This window comes from Mandrillus leucophaeus, unplaced genomic scaffold (assembly GCF_000951045.1).
Source record: "Mandrillus leucophaeus isolate KB7577 unplaced genomic scaffold, Mleu.le_1.0 Scaffold864, whole genome shotgun sequence".
NCBI lineage: Eukaryota > Metazoa > Chordata > Mammalia > Primates > Cercopithecidae > Mandrillus > Mandrillus leucophaeus.
Window position 1 is genome coordinate 1,076,573 of NW_012109408.1, and position 18,802 is coordinate 1,095,374.

General features: G+C 39.5%; 1 protein-coding gene across 3 annotated transcripts in view; it reads left to right on the plus strand.

Moving 5' to 3' along the window:
• VNN2 (vanin 2) overlaps positions 1 to 17,453 on the plus strand; it is a 19,762-nt gene extending 2,309 nt beyond the window's left edge. Inside the window, exons 2-9 of one of the 3 annotated variants that reach the window (XM_011968914.1) lie at positions 646 to 817; positions 3,446 to 3,677; positions 3,802 to 3,932; positions 5,312 to 5,504; positions 8,627 to 8,915; positions 9,859 to 10,232; positions 11,462 to 11,632; positions 16,838 to 17,453. In XM_011968914.1, coding sequence (XP_011824304.1) covers positions 3,465 to 3,677; positions 3,802 to 3,932; positions 5,312 to 5,504; positions 8,627 to 8,915; positions 9,859 to 10,232; positions 11,462 to 11,632; positions 16,838 to 17,029 — 1,563 coding nt within the window. In that variant the 5' untranslated portion in view covers positions 646 to 817; positions 3,446 to 3,464 and the 3' untranslated portion in view covers positions 17,030 to 17,453. Of the gene's footprint in view, positions 1 to 645; positions 818 to 3,340; positions 3,678 to 3,801; positions 3,933 to 5,311; positions 5,505 to 8,626; positions 8,916 to 9,858; positions 10,233 to 11,461; positions 11,633 to 16,837 lie in introns of those variants that run through there. The other 2 variants (XM_011968913.1, XM_011968915.1) reach the window with 2 other exon arrangements.
• The last annotated feature ends 1,349 nt before the right edge of the window (positions 17,454 to 18,802 follow it).

Below are 18,802 nucleotides of genomic sequence, written 5' to 3' on the forward strand. Positions count from 1 at the left end.
AGCCAGGATGGTCTTGATCTCCTGACCTTGTGATCCGCCCACCTCGGCCTCCCAAAGTGCTGGGATTACAGGCTTGAGCCACCGCGCCCGGCCGACCAAATAATTTTTAATTGCTTTTAACTTTTTACCCTTTTAGCTAAGTTCGTTAATCACAAAATGACAAATTATGAAGCAGGCTCTTTTAGCAGTAAATTACAATTAATCAATGTTCTCTGTGGCAAAAATAACCTTACTTTAATTTGTAACTCAGTTAAACTAAAAATGTTGAGCCTTATCTGATCAATCATCTTTATGAAAAGTCAACTCTTGAAATTGTATGTCCTGAATTTGGTTTTTTACTTCTGAAGATTTAAAACAACATCAATGACCTCTATGGCAAATGTTTTCTTTACATCTCAGGGATTTTCCTATATTTAAATTGCTCCTTAATTTACTAACTTCTGATTCTTTTTTGCAATTACCTTTGTTACTCAGATTCTCAGTTTCTATGAGGCAATTTTTAGATGCTGCAAATAAAAAAACAAAGGAGGGAATTTGGTCATCTTGATTTTATATCAGAAGTGATTTTCCCTTTCCCTGTTAGCCAAACAAACAAATAAACAAAAAAAACAAAACTCTAATCAACATCATTTCTATCTTTTACAGCCAAGGACAGAGAAAAACATCCAGATTTGGGAACACAATAACAGATATGATTGTCCCCGCTTCTACTGCCAAAATTTTAAAATTGTTAACTCCTTACCATCAGCTTACCTGACTACTTCCAAGCAAAAGAGATAAGGAAGTATTACTAATTGGTGATACTAGATCAATGAAGGTAGGTCATGGCCAAAATTGTACTTACGGAGATGGAAGAGCTTTGTTGTTTTTGTTAGGCATCAACTGCATCAGAAATTTCTTTAGCACTTAGCACATTTGCCTATCGTCTTCCTAAGGTGATCATTTTGAATTGGGTTCTTTAAAAGACATGAGTGGCTGGCTGCGGTGGCTCACACCTATAATCTCACCACTTTCGGCAGCCAAAGTGGGTGGATTGCTTGAGCCCAGGAGTTTGAAACAAGCCTGGGCAACATGGTAAAACTCCCTCTCTACAAAAAATAACAAAAATTAGCCTGACATGTCGGTGCATACCTGGCGTTCCAGCTGCTAAGAAGGCTGAGGTGGACTCACTTGAGTCCAGGAGGTGGAGGCTGAAGTGAATCATGATCATACCACTGCACTCCAGCCTGAGCAACAGAGCAAGACTCTGTCTCAAAACAAACAAACAAAAAAACACCGAAAAATAACCCCAAAGACACGAGTGTTCAGACACTCAGTTGCAGACATTAAAACAGAGCATAGACACGTGCGCTGTTTTGGGTATAAAGGAAAGACTCTGGAATCAGGAATGAGAAGCGGCACATCCTGCTCTGTCACTCTAGCTCTCTATGCCTCAGATTGCTATCCTGTAATAAGTGGGCATTTGGGTTACATGATTTCTAAACTCTAATGGCACTCATAATCTATTATATACCAATCACCTATGCTAATTTGCTAATTATATATACACTATGTAGTATGGTTGTATACTAAGTCTGTTATACAATCTGCTAAAAATTCATAAAAATATCTATTCCTTTGCATTTTCCACAAAAGGGCTTGACCATTTTTCCTGAAATTATTTTTAGTTTTCTGCTCTATAGAGATAAGAAAAGTTATTCCTTTAATAGAAACTTCTATTCAAAGCAGAAAATATGAGCAGATCTTATTTATAGCCCCTAGGCCCCATTCTTAACAAAGAATTTACCTCAGTATGAAGTAAAGCACAGAATAAACTTTGTTTATTTGTACCGACTCTTCTATGCTGTCTAAAAGCATTTCTGTGACTTTTACCAAAGGACTGGATAAACACAAAACAAACCCTTTATCTGGTAGGATTGGGCCTGGGGAAGGGAGAATACTGATGTCCTAAGAAGGCATCCAAGATCACATCCTGTATTTGTTGCTAAGGTTTTTTTCTGGAGCGCAATGGTGTGATCTCAGCTCACTACAACCTCTGCCTCCCGGGTTCCAGCAATTCTCCTGCCTCAGCCTCCCAAGTAGCTGGGATTACAGGCACCCACCACCACGTCCGGTTACTTTCTGTGTTTTTAGTAGAGACGGGGTTTCACTATGTTGGCCAGGCTGGTCTTGAACTCTTGACCTCAGGTAATCTGCCTGCCTCGGCCTCCCAAAGTGCTGGGATTACAGGCGTGAGCCACCGCATCTGACCTGTTAGCATTGTTTTTAAACTCATTGTTATTATTTGCTGCTAACAAAAATGAAAGTTACATCTTCTCTTTATTACAACTCAGATGATCTTTATCATCAGTCCTGGACACTTCCCCTTCCGTGGTATCTTCCTTCAAAGAAGTGGGTGGGGAGGGAGGAAGAAGAAGGAGGAAGAGGAGGAGGAGGAGTAGGGGGAGGAGGGGGAGGGAAGGGTGAAAGAGAGAAAGAAGGTAAGAAGCAGAGTCTCCTGAGGTCTGGGGCCCCTGAGCAGAGATTCCTCCTCTGGCCTAGGTGCCTGGGGGTATTGGTGCTATAGGCACTAACTATACAGCAATGAACAAACCAGACACAAAATCCTGCTTTTCTGGAGCACATGTTTTCAGTCCTTAACAGCAATAAGTAAGTCAGAGTATAGATTTGGGTAAATTTTGTTCTCAATATTGTTCTGTGATACATTTTCTTAGTAGTAAGTATTTAATTTTTTCCCCCTCATCTAAAAATAAACATGATGTTAGTGACTCAACAGAACCAAAAAAATTGTTGTCAATTTTTAAATTTAATAAATGAGATATTTGTTGTGATGTGATTTTTTTACATGAGAGGTAATTTAGTTATGAGTTTCTACTAATAAAAGTTGGAATTGTTCTGTATTTGAATTCGAGTGTCTTTTGGAAATTCAATATTAAATCTTAATAGTACATGCTGTTCAATCCCTGTAATACTTTCTGATTGTCTTAAATGAACTGCAATTTTTCTTTCTTTAAAAGTGGTCAGACATATTGTGTTCTTTAAGATTATAAATTAGGCCAGGTGCGGTGGCTCACGCCTATAATCCCAGCACTTTGGGAGGCCGAGATGGATGGACCACGAGGTCAGGAGTTCGAGACCAACCTGGCCAAAATGGTGAAGCCCCGTCTCTACTAAAAATACAAAAATTAGCTGAGTGTGGTGGTGTGCGCCTACAGTCCTAGCTGCTCGGGAGACTGAGGAAGGACAATCACTTGAACCTGGGAGGCGGAGGTTACAGTGAGCTGAGATTGCTCCGCTACACTCCAGCCTAGGTGACAGAGCAAACTCTGCCTCAAAAAAAAAAAAAAAAAAGGATGATAGAGTAAAAGACCAGTAACTGGCAGCCACATGTTATGCAAACATTCTTCCCTCTATAAATACTATGTGAATGTTATTTTACTTTCAGAAATCACTAAACCTTGGCCATGGTCACTTCCTCTTTTCCAACCTTTGTGGCAGTTTTTGCCCTAATAACCCTGCAGGTTGGTACTCAGGACAGTTTTATGGCTGCAGTGTATGAACATGCTGTCATTTTGCCAAATAGAACAAAAACACCTGTTTCTCAGGAGGATGCCTTGAATCTCATGAACAAGAATATAGACATTCTTGAGAGAGCGATCAAGCAGGCAGCCGAGCAGGTATTCTCTTATTTCTGCTAATCATAATGTATGCGAGCGGCACGGGAACTGGTGGAAGATGAGAGGGTTGAATTGTCTGTGTTGTACATGGAAAAATCGTTTTTATTTCACTTGTTGTGAACAGGGTGCTCGAATCATTGTGACTCCAGAAGATGCACTTTATGGATGGGAATTTACCAGGGAAACTGTTTTCCCTTATCTGGAGGATATCCCAGACCCTCAGGTGAACTGGATTCCTTGTCAAGACTCCCACAGGTATTTTAACTATCTTAGTCTTTTGTGCAAAAGTAACTCTCTAAAACGTGCATGTTCACAAAGCAAAATGATTGCTCTTGAATTATCCTATATGTGGTATATGTTATGGTTATATTTATCTCAATATTTGTCAGATTTTAAAAACTTATACTTAGATACTATTTAACAATCGTTTGTGATTAAAAATCTTTATTAAATTTTGAGAAAATATGTAAATAGGGTATTACTGCAAGAAAAACTAAGGGAAGAGGATCTCATAGATACAAGTAGCAACTTAATTTCTGAAGTAGACAGTGGATTGTGTTAGGAATACATTCCAAGGCCTCTGCTGAGGGGACACCCTTTCAGTGTCATAGAGTCTCTCCATCCCAGAGTTGCTTCCTAGGCAGAAAGATTTCACCATGTATTTTCAAGTGAATCATAAGATCTTATGCTTTGAAACTGTGTTTTCCTAGGCTCACAAAGCTAATTTTCCTGGGAAACGGTTATCTAGAAACCTTCTAATATATATTAAAAATCTAAGTCCTACTGTCATCCTGGAGATGTCAACCTGGCAGTTGCACAGACAAGTCTGGCATGAAAAGACAAAATTATATCTGGAGATAGAAGATCAGACGTCAGCATATAGATGGTTTCAAACACCGTGATGAGTTCCCCTGTGGAAGTGAGTTAGCGAAGAGTATAGGTATGAGGCTTGAGCCTTAGGAAATTCCAGTGTTTAGATTCAGGAGAAAAGGAGGAACCAGCAGAAGAGTCGAAGAAGGGCAACCAATAAATAGGAAAATGAGAGGGTGGGTCCAATAAAGTGAGGTGTTTCTGCGAGGAGGTGTAATTAACTGTGCCAACTGCTGTTGAAAAGTCAAGATGAGATCAGGTAAAATGTGGGGGTCACTGCTGGCATTAGTAACAGTTTGGGTGATAGAGATAAAAGTTGGAGTGCTCTAAAAGAGAATGGGAGAGGAGGAACTGGCAACGGCAGGAGGGACTGATCTTTTGAGGAGTTTTGCTTTAAGGGAGAGCTGAGGATTAAAGCAATATTTGGAAGGGCATGTTTGGAATGGTCAAAAGAGGTTTTAATTTTATTTTTTAAAGATGGGAGGTACTAGAGGATATTTCAAGCTGATGGGATGTTTCAGTAGTGAGGAGACCCTTGATGAGGCAGGAGACTGAGTAATGAATTTCTGGAGCGACAGATACGGTGTGGGAAGTATTCATCAAGTGTAAGTCATCATCTGTGGCTTTTAAAGTAGGATATTTTTATGCGTAGTTTTTGTATTGACTTAAGTTCCACTTAAGTGGTTACAGTTGCTATTGTCTCTGTATGAAGTGACTAAAATATTTTTTAAAAATTGAAATGTCTTAATTATAATTTGATTTAGATTTGGTCACACACCAGTGCAAGCAAGACTCAGCTGCTTGGCCAAGAACAACTCTATCTATGTCTTGGCAAATTTGGGGGACAAAAAGCCATGTAATTCCCGTCACTCCGCATGTCCTCCCAATGGCTACTTTCAATACAATACCAATGTGGTGTATAATCCAGAAGGAAAACTCGTGGCACGTTACCATAAGGTAAGAGAGAGGGGCGGATGTGTGAAACGGAGCGTGTCGTGAATGGTCAATGCTGGGTTTAGGAGTTTGACTTTCATTCCCTGTATGATACAATATTGCTAAAGGGTTTTTGTTTTGTTTGTTTTGTTTTAGAAAGTGGGCAATAAAGCAAATTACACTTTGGGCCAGGCGTGGTGGCTTATGCCTGTAAGCCCAGCACTTTGGGAGGCTTGAGGTAGATGGATCTCTTGAGGCCAGGAATTTGAGACCAGCCTGGTCAACATAGTGAAACCCCGTCTCTACTAAAAAATACAAAAATTAGCTGGGCATGATGGCACATGCCTATAGTCCCAGTTATGTGGGAGGCTAAAGCAGGAAACTTGCTTGAACCCAGGAGGCAGAGGATGCAGTGAGCCGAGATTGTATCACTGTACTCCAGCCTGGGTGACAGAGGGAGACTTTCAAAAAAAAAAAAAGGGAAAAAAAAAAAAAAGAAAAAAGAAAATGACAGTTTGGAAAAAACTACTCTGGAAAATCATGTAGACAGAGAGCTGTTTAAAAAAAAAAAAAGTGTCATAATGGTCCAGGATTGAGATAAACTTTTTGCCCATATAAAACAAATAATTTTAATATAAAACAAATACTAAGGTGACTATAATCTGGGCACTATTTCAATAATTTTATTTTTTTTTTAAGAGACAGGGTCTCACTGTTGCCCAGGCTGGAGTGCAGTGGAGCCATCACGGCTCACTGTTAACCTCAAACTCCTGGGCTCTAGCGATCCTCCTGCCTCAGTCTCCCAAGTAGCTGAGATTAAAGGCATGTGCTGAGATAAAGACATTGCCCAGGCTGTCCTTGAACTCCTCACCTCATGCAGTCCTGCCACCTTGGCCTCCCAAAATGCTGAGATTAGAGGCATAAACCACCGAGCACAACCATAATCTAAATACTATTTAATATTGAAATGGTATAAAGATGTTTCAAAATTGTATGACTCAACTTCATATAAGTTAATTTGCTATCAAATCATAAAATACCGTATTTTCTACACCAGCTAATTTCATTACCATTTAATAGATTTAAGCTCAAACCATATATGTTTACTTTAAACTCTGAATGGAAAAAAAGAACCAAATAACCTTTAAGTCATAATTTGATACTAAACTAGGTAGGGAGAGAAGGCTGCCTTTTGAATGGATATGTGTGATGTACAGGCAGTGTGAATGTCCCTTCTCCACTCCCAGATGTTTTCTAAGCATCTTAAATTGTAGCCTCAGAATCTTTGGAGTGGAGAAATTATCTCCTGGCAGTCTCAGTTAAAATATAAATATTAATTAAGAGGAGCGATGTTAAACCAATGGTTTTCAAATTATTTTGATCATGGACCCCCATTGGAAAAAATTGTTAACGTAAGTCCTCAATATATGTATTCTTGTGTGTGTATTTATAAAGCACAACAACTTCAAAATGCTTTCTTCATCATTTTGTGGATTTTGACAACTTCTTTTCATATATATCACTGCACTTCACTTTCTTCTTAAAATGTGTCTCATAGTAAAAATAGAAATGTCACTACTTCCATTTTCTTGCTTGGGAGATTGTTTGCATTGTTTGTATTATCTTTCAATGCAGTTTCTTTGCAGTAATCATTTGAAGCTGTTCTTCCATTCTGTAACGTGCAGGGGCACAGTGCACTGAATGTGGACAAATTAGCAAGGAACCTGCAGTCACCTGTCTAAGTTGAGAGGCTCTCACTCTTCCATGAGGGTATCTCAGGGACCGTTTGTAACCTATGACCTCTGACATATGTGAATCTAATGAGAATATCTTTTTCAATCAATTCTTTTTTTTTTTTTTTTTTTTTTTGAGGCAGAGTCCGGCTCTGTCACTCGGGCTGGAGTGCCGGGGACGATCTCAGCTCACTGCAGCCTCTGACTCCCAGATTCAACCAATTCTCCTGCCTCAGCCTCCTGAGCAGCTGGGATTACAGGTGCACACCACCACGTCCGGCTACTTTCTGTGTTTTCAGTAGAGACGGGGTTTCACTATGTTGGCCAGGCTGATCTTGAGCTCCTGGTCTCAAGTGATCTGCCTGCTTTGGCCTCCCAAAGTGCTGGGATTACAGGCATGAGCCACCTCGCCTGGCCTGTCAATTCTTAAAATAATAGTAAAGTTCAATTTCTTTTCTATTTTTTAGATATAAAATAAATTTAGAGAGGTTTTAATAGTCTCTTTCTGAACCCTCAGCATTTCCTAGATTGCAGACCATTTTATTAACTGTTGACCCCAATTATTACATTAGACTAAATTTTTTTTTAGTTTACCTGGAAGGAATCAGGGGAATTAAATACATTTCTTTTCTATGGTAATTTTGAAAGATGGGTAAGAGTCACTGAGATTAGTTTGGATGGGACACTAAAGAGAGAGATGGCATCTTTAACCTGACTCATATTTATTATGCATCTATTAATATTACATTTCTAGGTACCAAGGATTCACAGAAGAATAATGCATGTTTTTTAACTTTTAAGAAGGTTATAGGGCCTGCGTGGTGGCTCATGCCTGTAATCCCAGCACTTTAGGAGGCCGAGGCGGGCAGATCATCAGGTCAGGAGATCAAGATCATCCTGGCTGACACGGTGAAACCCCGTCTCCACTAAAAATACAAAAAAATTAGCCGGGCATGGTGGCATGTGCCTGTAACCCTAGCTACTCGGGAGGCTGATGCAGGAGAATTGTTTGAACCCAGGAGATGGAGGTTGCAGTGATCTGAAATCATGCCACAGTACTCCCTCCTGGGTGATAGAGTGAAACTCCGTCTCAGAAAAGTAAAACAAAATAAAATAAAATAAAAAGAAGCTTATATACTTTGGGGTATATAGGACGGTATTTTGCTCTTAACTGAGAGAGACGGACAGAGAGAGAAAGGAGAGAGAGGAGATGAGAGAGATGCTATAGACATATGTTACATATTCCTCCACATTTCCCTTAGAAATTTCCTTCCAATTGCCAGATTTATCCACTTCCTAGGAGATTCCTTGCAGTTGACCATAGCCAAATTTATTACCAACTTGGAGGGTTTTTATGAGTCATCTCTTCAATAAACAAGGATTTACTAGTTTTCTCCTATCCATTTGTTGTAGTACCACCTGTACTCTGAGCCTCAGTTTGATGTCCCTGAAAAGCCGGAGTTGGTGACTTTCAACACCACATTTGGAAGGTTTGGCATTTTCACGTGCTTTGATATACTCTTCTATGATCCCGCTGTTACCCTGGTGAAAGATTTCCATGTGGACACCATACTGTTTCCCACAGCCTGGATGAATGTTTTACCCCTTTTGACAGCTATTGAATTCCATTCAGCTTGGGCAATGGGAATGGGAGTTAATCTTCTTGCGGCCAATATACATCGTGTCAGCCTAAATATGACAGGTAATTCATGACCAGGTTAGGTTTCATCTTCTATTTTTAAGTGCAGAGAAATGAATGCCTCAGATATGACCTGTATTAATTTTTTGCTTCTTTGTCTGAACTCCTTACTGTGTTTGTCATCGTTTCACAATAGAAAAAAAAAGCTAGCAGTTGATTATAACCTACGGTTATACTAAGACCTTTATGTGTATTATTCATTTAATTATTATAATAATTACATGAGATAGTTAGTGTCATCCCAATTTTGCAGATGAGAAAATTGAGATACAGAGAGTGCAAGTAATTTGCCAAACGCTACCCAGCTTCTACTTTCCTCAGTGGCCATGGAAGCCTCTGCATCTTTCCCTTTGCCTCCTCATGGGGCTGCATGGCATATCCTCATGACATGGCTGCTGTCTTCCCCTAGAGCAATTAAAGAGAGGGGACAAGAGAGAAAAGGGAGGAAGCCACATTGCTGTTTATGACTAGTTACCCACCATCACTTCTGCCATGTTCTGTTCAATGGAAGTGGGTCACTAAGTCCAGCCCACATTCAAGGGGAAAGGAATTAGATCCTCCCACCGGAAAGAAGAATGTTAAGGAATTTTTGGATATATTTGAAAACCACCACAATGAGGAACAGGGGAGAATTTTTATTCCCTTTCCCCACCTTTCAGGAACTCCTGACTACAAAGATTTTTGTAGTTGGTTTAATTTTCCATAATGCTAATAAATAATGCGATTATATTTAAGGTTTAATTGAGATGAGACCAAGGAATGTTTGTTTTAATCTCTTCCAATAGAGAATAGAAGTAGTTAGGTGTTCAGTGTGATTAGAAGTACGCACGCTCTCTCATTGTGACTAATATGGCGGCGTGACCACATGCTCAGTTCTGATGGGGAAATTGGCAGTGTTGGTTTTTTTGTGTGTGTTGTTTTTAGAAGACCCGTCTTTCATTCACAGGAAGTGGTATTTACACACCAAACGGTTCCAAAGTGTATCATTATGACATGAAGACAGAGTCGGGAAAACTCCTCCTTTCGGAGGTGGATTCACACCCCCTATCCTCGCTTGCCCACCCAACAGCTGTGAATTGGAGTGCCTATGCCACCACCATCAAACCATTTCCAGTACAGAAAAGCACTTTTAGGGGATTTATTTCCCGGGACGAGTTCAACTTCACAGAACTTTTTGAAAATGCAGGAAATCTTACAGTCTGTCAAAAGGAGCTTTGCTGTCATTTAAGCTACAGAATGTTACAAAAAGAAGAGAATGAAGTGTACGTTCTAGGAGCTTTCACAGGATTGCATGGCCGAAGGAAAAGAGAGTACTGGCAGGTAATCTCAGTTCAAATGAAAGGGAGTTCAAGTGAAAGGTAAATTCCAGGTCAACTTTTTATATTTGTTCCAGAAAACCAGGTGCTTTTCCTTGGCTTGACTCCATGTATTGATGACAACACACACACACACACACACACACACACACACACACACACAGGTGCATTTATACACATACATATACTAGGATAAAATATTAACAATGGGAATTAAGTATGATCTTATTGCTTGCTTTTAGCATATTTAAAAAATTATTAACCAAACCTTGATGACTTTCTATTTGACAAATAAACCAGCCTATTGTGGTGAACATCAGGAAGACTTCCTTAACTGGACTTGCCAACATATCTAAATTATGAACAGTTTTATTTTCACTTGCAAAACTAACAGTAAATAGGGATACTACTTTTATCTTAGTTTCTCTTCTAATCAGATATCCTAGTTTTTGTACAGCTTTTTTTTTTTTTTTTTTTTTGAGACAGAGTCTCACTCTGTCACCACGCTGGAGTGTAGTAGCATGATCTCGGCTTACTGCAACCTCTGCCTTCCAGGTTCAAGCGATTCTCTTGCCTCAGCCTCCTGAGTAGCTGGGACTATAGGCATATGCCACCATACCTGGATCTATTTTTAGTAGAGACGGAGTTTCACCATGTTGGCCAGGCTGGTCTCGAACTCCTCACCTCTGGTGATCTGACTGCTTTGGCCTCCCAAAGTGCTGGGATAACATGTGTGAACCACCACATCTGGCTTTGTATTGCTTTCAAATGACAAATTTTAAAGATGAAAACATTTTATAGAATGTTGGCTCTGAATTTGTATTGTCCTATTATATTCCGTGCCCACTGCCTTCTTCTAAAGAAAAGGATTAAAAAGAGAGGTGAGATTCAGGGGTGGAAAAAATTTAATATCCTTTCAGCTTCAGTACTATTGTTGCCCAAAGACCTCCACTTCATTGAGCTCAGTGCCATCATCTGACATACCAAATTAATAGTTTAACTCTAATTCTAAACTGACTTCTTTCTCTTAATCCACTTGTTATCTAGGAAGTAGGTTGATTCTCAAATCACTTGCCATTTTTAATAAAGTAGTTAATTATAAGAAACATGATCGAAATCCCTTTTCAGAGAAAGATAATGTTTGCTTCGCGTGGTTAAAAACTAAGGCAACATTTCTGGTGCAAGTAACTTCAATGTAAGGCATTGTGTTTTATCTGCGTTTGTTCCACATAGGTTTGCACAATGCTGAAGTGCAAAACTACTAATTTGACAACTTGTGGACGGCCAGTAGAAACTGCTTCTACAAGATTTGAAATGTTCTCCCTCAGTGGCACATTTGGAACAAAGTATGTTTTTCCTGAAGTGCTACTTACCGAAATTCATCTGTCACCTGGAAAATTTGAAGTAAGAGGACTTTTATAAGAGTATTTTCATTTTATATGTTCTCTGAAGTCAAGTAAAACAAGCTATAGCCACTCTGCTGCTTAACTTCTGCTGTGTAACAAATTTCCTCAAAACCATTTCTTTAGCCCTGATTCTGTGGGTTGGCAATTTGAACTTAGTGTAGCTAGGCTGTTTTTCTGGTCTGAGATAGGCTCAGTTGATGCTGGCTGGGCTCGTTATGTCTGTCATTGGCTAGTGGGCTAGTGGGTTGACTAGCACTGATCAGTTTGTGATTGCCTTGTCTTGGACAGCTGGGATTATTAAGGCCATCTCTCCCTGTGGTCTCTCATCTTTCAGCAAACCTGAGCTTGTTCACATGTTAGCTTAATGAGTCCAGAAGCATCAAGAGAAAAAAAACACAATGGGCAAGTTCTTTGCAAGTCTCTGCTTGCACCGTGTTTGCAAATGTTGCATCAACGCAGGAAGTTACATGAGCAAAGTTGATTCCAGCGGTAGGGAAATAAAGGACTCAGACCTCTCAATGGGAAGAGCTATAAAATCACGTGGCGAAAGGACATGGGTCAAGGAGGGGAAAATATTGTGATCATTTTTTTCAATTTATAACAACTAATTATAAAATGATGACACTTCATTGGAAGAACATAATAAAGAACATACCTAGAACTGTGAGTTTGAGATACCATTCACTGAAGAATGTTTATTTATAGATTTTTAATTTCCTTTTGTTACATGTGAAGACAAACAGAAAATCAAATATTTATTTCACATTTTTATTTTGAAACAGGGTCTTCCTCTGTCACTCAGGTTAGACTGCAGTGGCATGATCATAGCTCACTGAAGCCTCAAACTCCTGGGCTCAAGCAGTCCTCCTGCCTCAGCCTCCTGAGTAGCTAAGACTTAAAGGCATGCACCACTGCATCCAGCATTTGTTCACAAATTATAATGACTGTAGCTAATTAATTCACAAATTAAGCTGGCTTCAAATAAGAGTTATGACTCTGCAGGCTTATATCTGTTAATGTACAACACTTGCACACACTCACATACATGCATATATACACAAACTCCAGTGGTTCAAATATTAATGTTTTCTCTGAATTGTGGTAAACAGTGGCTGGGTTTCAGTAACTAGGGTGAAATCATTGCATGGTCTGTAAAATAGGGTCCAAGTTAATTCCATCAAGGCATCAAGTAACGAAGTCTTTAAAATTGCAGATTGCTTATGGTCATGTATCTGTATCTGCTGTGTTATCAGGGTGGAATATATCATACTTACAAAAATACTTAATTCTGTGAAACCAACAATTTAACATATGGTATAGCCTTAAGGCTGTAAAATCCAAAGACCAGGAATCCTTTGCTGCCATAGAACCTGTTTAGGTAGAATCTCATGAGGAAATTGAGGCTGGAATAAAAGCTAAAGTACCAACTACAGAAAACCATGATTAGATCTACAGCAAGGAGTCTCGGGCTAAAATCCAGTAGCTAAAAGGTGGATGGACTGACATAAACGTCTACCTGAGGTCACTTCAAGGAAATGAGAGAGGGAAATCAGGGTCACCAAGGTAAACTTAGGAGGACATAGGGTCTAGCCATATTGATGCATTATATCCTGTAAGCCTGAACATGTAAACTGAGCACACAATCTAATTTGCTGGTAATACTTTGACACTTTTTCCACGTCTTGTACTCACAGAACTCTTTCTCTTTGAGGAATTGTCCCAAAGTAGGACTGAACATTCACCTGATGAAACTACTTCATCCATGGGAGAAGGACAGAAAATGCTAGAGTTTTCCAAACTAGGTTTTAAAGATCCAAAGCCAGAAATATGATTTCACTCTTACTCTGAACCACATAAATGTTTGAAGGTGGATGGTGATAGTGCATGAGGAGTTGGAGAACGTAAATAATGTATTCCATAGCTACTTCCTTTTTTTCTTTTAAAAATTTCATCCCAAATGGCTTCAGGAAGTTAAGAAGAGTTAGAGAATGATACAAGAGAATGCACATTTAAGTGCTTAACTCCATAGTATTTGTATATCTCAACTCTTAAAAAATGTAATTTTATTATTTTTAATTATTATTATTATTATTTGAGATGGAGTCTCGCTGTGTCACCCAGGCTGGAGTGCAGTGGTGCATTCTCGGCTCGCTGCAGCCTCTGCCTCCCGAGTTCAAGTGATTCTCCTGCCTCAGTCTCATAAGTAGCTGGGACTACAGGTGCATGCCACCACGCCCAGCTAATTTTTGTATTTTTAGTGGAGATGGGGTTTCACCGCATTGGCCAGGCTGGTCTCAAACTCCTTACCTCGAGTGATCTGCCACCTCAACCTCCCAAAGTTCTGGAATTACAGGCATGCCCAGCCTTGTTTTTAATTTTTTGGGTACATAGTAGGTGTATATATTTATGTGTTACAGGAGATATTTTGATACAGACATGCAATGTGTAATAATTACATCAGGGTAAGTGTGGTATCAGTAGGTCTCAACTTTTAATGATTCTGTGAACTTGTCATGCTGTATCCCATCTCTGGCTCCTTCTTGAATGGAAGAAAGGAGGGAAGGGGGGCATAGCACCTACCGTTTAAATTGGGCACCTATAATCATCATTTGGATCTTGTCTCACCTGCTCCAGCCCATTTGCAGAAGGAGGAAATGCGATATAGATTGTATTACACCAAAAAAGAGATGAAAGAGGCATGTGACAGCTGGCAGGGAGGGTCTTTGGAATTGCAGTCCCTTGGAGGGAGCATCATGGTGAGGGTGAGGCAAGTCTTTATTTTACAAGTGTAGATTCTCTGTGGCATGACTTTCACTGAAGTTCATCAGGTTCTAAGGAACAGATACTAATCAAACTTGCAAGATAGATAAGCGAGAACACCAACTTGTTATTTAAAAAAATAGGTTCCCTTAGCTGGGAACAATGAACTGTATGTCAAGGAGACTCTTCGTTGGCAAATACCCTCGAAAGTACAAATGATAGATCCATTTGTTTTGTGAGTGCAGAATTAAAACAAAAGGAGTTGGGCATTTTTGGAAAAGATTTCCAAGAAGCCACGGAAGCCTGAGGCAATGTGTTTCTCCTCTTTAGGGTTGGTGATCTAAAGACCATGTAGGATTAAGGTGCCTACTTTTCTCAAAAAGAGCCAGAAAGTCCAATAACCCATTCTTGGGTTTTTTAGTGCTTCTTTTCTCTAGAGACCTTGAAGGGCATGGCCCTTCTGTGAATATGTTGTTTCTAGAGAGAGCAGTCATAATATTGAAGATGGCAAGTGTTTTACATCAGTTATGCTCACTATGGCTTCTTGAGTAGTTTCTCAGTTCTGTTGATGGATGCACACTCTGTCCGTAAATATTTACACATTATCTTAGAGGATCACTATGGCAGAGATTTCAACACACTTATTGCATATCCTCAACCCCCACCACCATTTTAGTTTTATGTAAAAAGGGTGGTGTTACTAACCATGCCCACAAATGTGGAAACATCTTGCTTTAGCACCTTAAGCAACCCTGGTGTATTATCAGAAGCACTGGCAGAGTCTGTTCTCTGTAACTAACTAGTTAGATAACCTTGGGAAAGTCATTTAACCCCTGAATTTCCTACTCATAGAAGAGAATATTTTCCTGACTGGTTTGGTGAGGATCAAATATGATAATGCATGTGACGGCACTTTGTGAACAGTAAAGCACAATAGTTATCTTCTAGGATATTTAGTCATTTTCTTCTTCCAGTTATAAAGCATCTATTTTCCCAATTTTCAATTTCTTCTCCACTCCAAACAATTTCCCAATTTTCAATTTCTTCTCCATTCCAACTCCATTTCCGCAACTAACAGGTTCATTTTCTTTTATTCTTTTCTGTTTATTGACTGTCTATTCATGTTTCCTTCTACTCTTGTTCAATTGCTTTGTACACATTATTCTCTTACGAAGACTCCACTGTGGCTTCAGGCTAGATCTAGTCATTCATGCCTTTCACAGTCTGATCTCCACCTTCCTCTGACCATATTCCTTCTTCTCTTCTTCACTAATCTTCAGCTGTAGCCAGTGGTGTGATGTAAGTTTTAACAATTCCTTCCCTGAGGTAGAAAACAAAAAGCCCTGATTTATGGAATTTGCCAATTTTCATTGTGTCTATATTCCCACCATGATCAGCTTCAAGAATGGATCTGTTGGCAGAGCTTGATAACTCACGCCTGTAATCCCAGCACTTTGGGAGGCCGAGTTGGGAGGATCATCTGAGGCCAGGAGTTGGAGACCAACCTGGTTAACATGGTGAAGACCTGTCTCTACTAAAAATACAAAAATTAGCTGGACTTGGTGGCACGCCCCTGTAATCCCAGCTACCGGGGAGGCTGAGGCAGGAGAATCACTTGAACTCAGGAGGTGGAGCTTGCAGTGAGCCAAGATCGTGCCGCTGCACTCCAGCCTGGGTGACAGAGCAAGACTCCATCTCAAAAAAGCGGGGGAGGGGGGGAAAGTAGCTGTGTTTAAAAGCCAGCTGTCAAATTTCTTGGAACTTTAACAATCTGTTCTCATGAGCCTGTGCACCACTAGCTCTAGCACACCACCGGTTCTAATCAACCTAGAATGAGAACTCACATTGCCTTGACCTGTCACACACACTTCTGTCTCAGAATGAGCCTTTGCTGATTCAATGTCCACTCCCCACAATGTCTTCACCATACAGCCCTAGAAAGAGATTCCTAACAGCTTGGGTTTCTGGTAGCTTATGTCCCACTCTGTGAAATAGACCAGTTCAGTTTTTCCTTCTCAGACCTCCTAAGCACTTACCTGTTTTCTTCTCTGATAAACTGATAAACTGATTTCTCTCTTTATGTTTAGACTCCACTCCATTTCACCATTAGCTCTTAAACTTCTTGAGGGAAGGATGTGATGTATACCTCTCTGGTTCCTGATTGTCTTGCACATAATTGAACTCAATGAATTGCTGCTGCTGATTTTGACTTTCCATTAATGGTTACATTTGATTGTTGAAACTAAAATCTTGGGCCCTCTCGAATTGCTCTAGTCTTCATTATATAGTAAGTGGCTGTCCCCTGCCTGGTTTACTTGCCGCATCCTCCTCAATCAGGAATGACTTGACTATATATTATATCTAGGATGGTTTCAAAATGATTACTTTGCTTTTAACTTGTATGTTAAGAAAGCTGACTGTACTTTTCCCACCTTTTCTTTAGGTGCTGAAAGATGGGCGTTTGGTAAACAAGAATGGATCATCTGGGCCTATACTAACAGTATCCCTCTTTGGGAGGTGGTACACAAAGGACTCATTTTACAGCTCAAGTGGGACCAGCAATTCAGCAATAACTTACCTGCTAATATTCATATTACTAATGATCATAGCTTTGCAAAATATTGTATTGGTATAGGGCATGTCTATCATTCAGTTTCTGCATCATATACTTGGCTAAATGTGCTTATCAGCTTCCCAAGTTTACTAAGAAATTTTGAAGTGCTATTTCAGTAGTATAGACCAGTGAGTTCTAAATATTTTTTCTCATCAATAATTGTTTTTTAAGTTTTATGATAATGTTGTCCATTTTTTTGGCTACTCTGAAATGTTGCAGTGTGGAACAATGGAAAGAGCCTGGGTGTTTGGGTCAGATAAATGAAGATCAGACCGCAGTTCTAGCCTCGTTTGCTTGAGACTTTGTGTGGGTTTGTATGTATAGGAGGGTGCAGAGTGAGGAGTTTCAGGGCCATGGCAAACATGGCCTTAAAGAGAATAGTAATGATGGGAATTTAGAGGTTTATGACTGAATTCTGTTTGACATTAAAGACAATTTGAATTCACCTAGTTTTCTGTGCTAATGTTTACTTTCCAATCAAGAGGCAATGTTGACATTTATTTCTACAGTAAATGTAGCTTTGAGTGCTAGAAGAATTGACGGCTATTCCAAGTTCATATCAAAGGAGACCTGACCCAGGGCACTCATAGCCCCAACTGTCCTCCCTTAAGGCTATGGCATAATTTAGCAGGCAGAAATCTCATAACACAAAGACCGTGACAGTTAAAAGTTACACTATTTTCAGCATTCGGTTGACTTTTTACAAAATACATATATTCCATGCTACTTGAAGTATAATAGTATATTTGTTATTGGTCATTTAATTCAGATACTCTTAAAATTAAATAAATGATTTTGAATTTTCAGATTTATTTTCTGATTTTTATGTCCCAAAGTATTTTTAAGTTCAATACTTTTACATTAAAAGATCACAATTGAAGCATTTATCTTTTGTTTTTACATATTGTCATAAACCCACATATGGATTTGATTTTAATATTCTACTAAAATACACTAGAAAATAAGATTCCTTTTATAATCTAGTGGTTACTATTAAGAGAAGGGAGAGGCAAGTTAAGCCACATTTTGTATTTAATTTTGAGAAGAGCATACATATTCCCTATGTTCAGCACTGGGACATCAAAGATGGTAGTTTTAAAGCTGTAATGAATGTGCATTTGTGTATATAGCCCAAATCGTATAATCATAAAAGTTTTATGTTCTCTTTTCTTTTCTTTTCTTTTCTTTTCTTTTCTTTTCTTTTCTTTTCTTTTCTTTTCTTTTTGAGACAGAATCTCACTCTGTCACCCAGGCTGGAGTGCAATGGCGGGGGTTCAGCTCACTGCGACCTCCGCCTCCTGGGTTCAGGTGATTCTCCTGCCTCAGCCTCCCAAGTAGCTGGAATTACAGGCACCCATCACCATGCCTAGCTAATTTTTGTATTTTTAGTAGAGATGGGGTTTTGTCATGTTGGCTAGGCTGGTCTCGATCTTCTGACCTCAGGTGATCCACCCACCTTGGCCTCCCGATGTGCTGGGATGACAGGCGTGAGCCACCACTCCTGGCTTTTTTTTCTTTTCATGAAGTATGGGACATTTAAGATTTGCCAAGTTTTGCTTGAGGAAGATAGATGTTGTGCAGTGGTTTTGCAGCATGTATTTTGGCTCTTGGGCAATGATGTTTCACTTGTAGAAGTTTAGATGTTGATTGAAAATCAACAGTTGACCTTAAACCAACTGGTTTGAGTAAGATACAAGCAAGGAGCTCCTTTCACAGAAAGGGGCAGTTCTGATCCAAGCTTGAAGCTGTCAGCTGTACCTCAGTTTGTTAAAAACAAAAACAAAAACAAAAAAC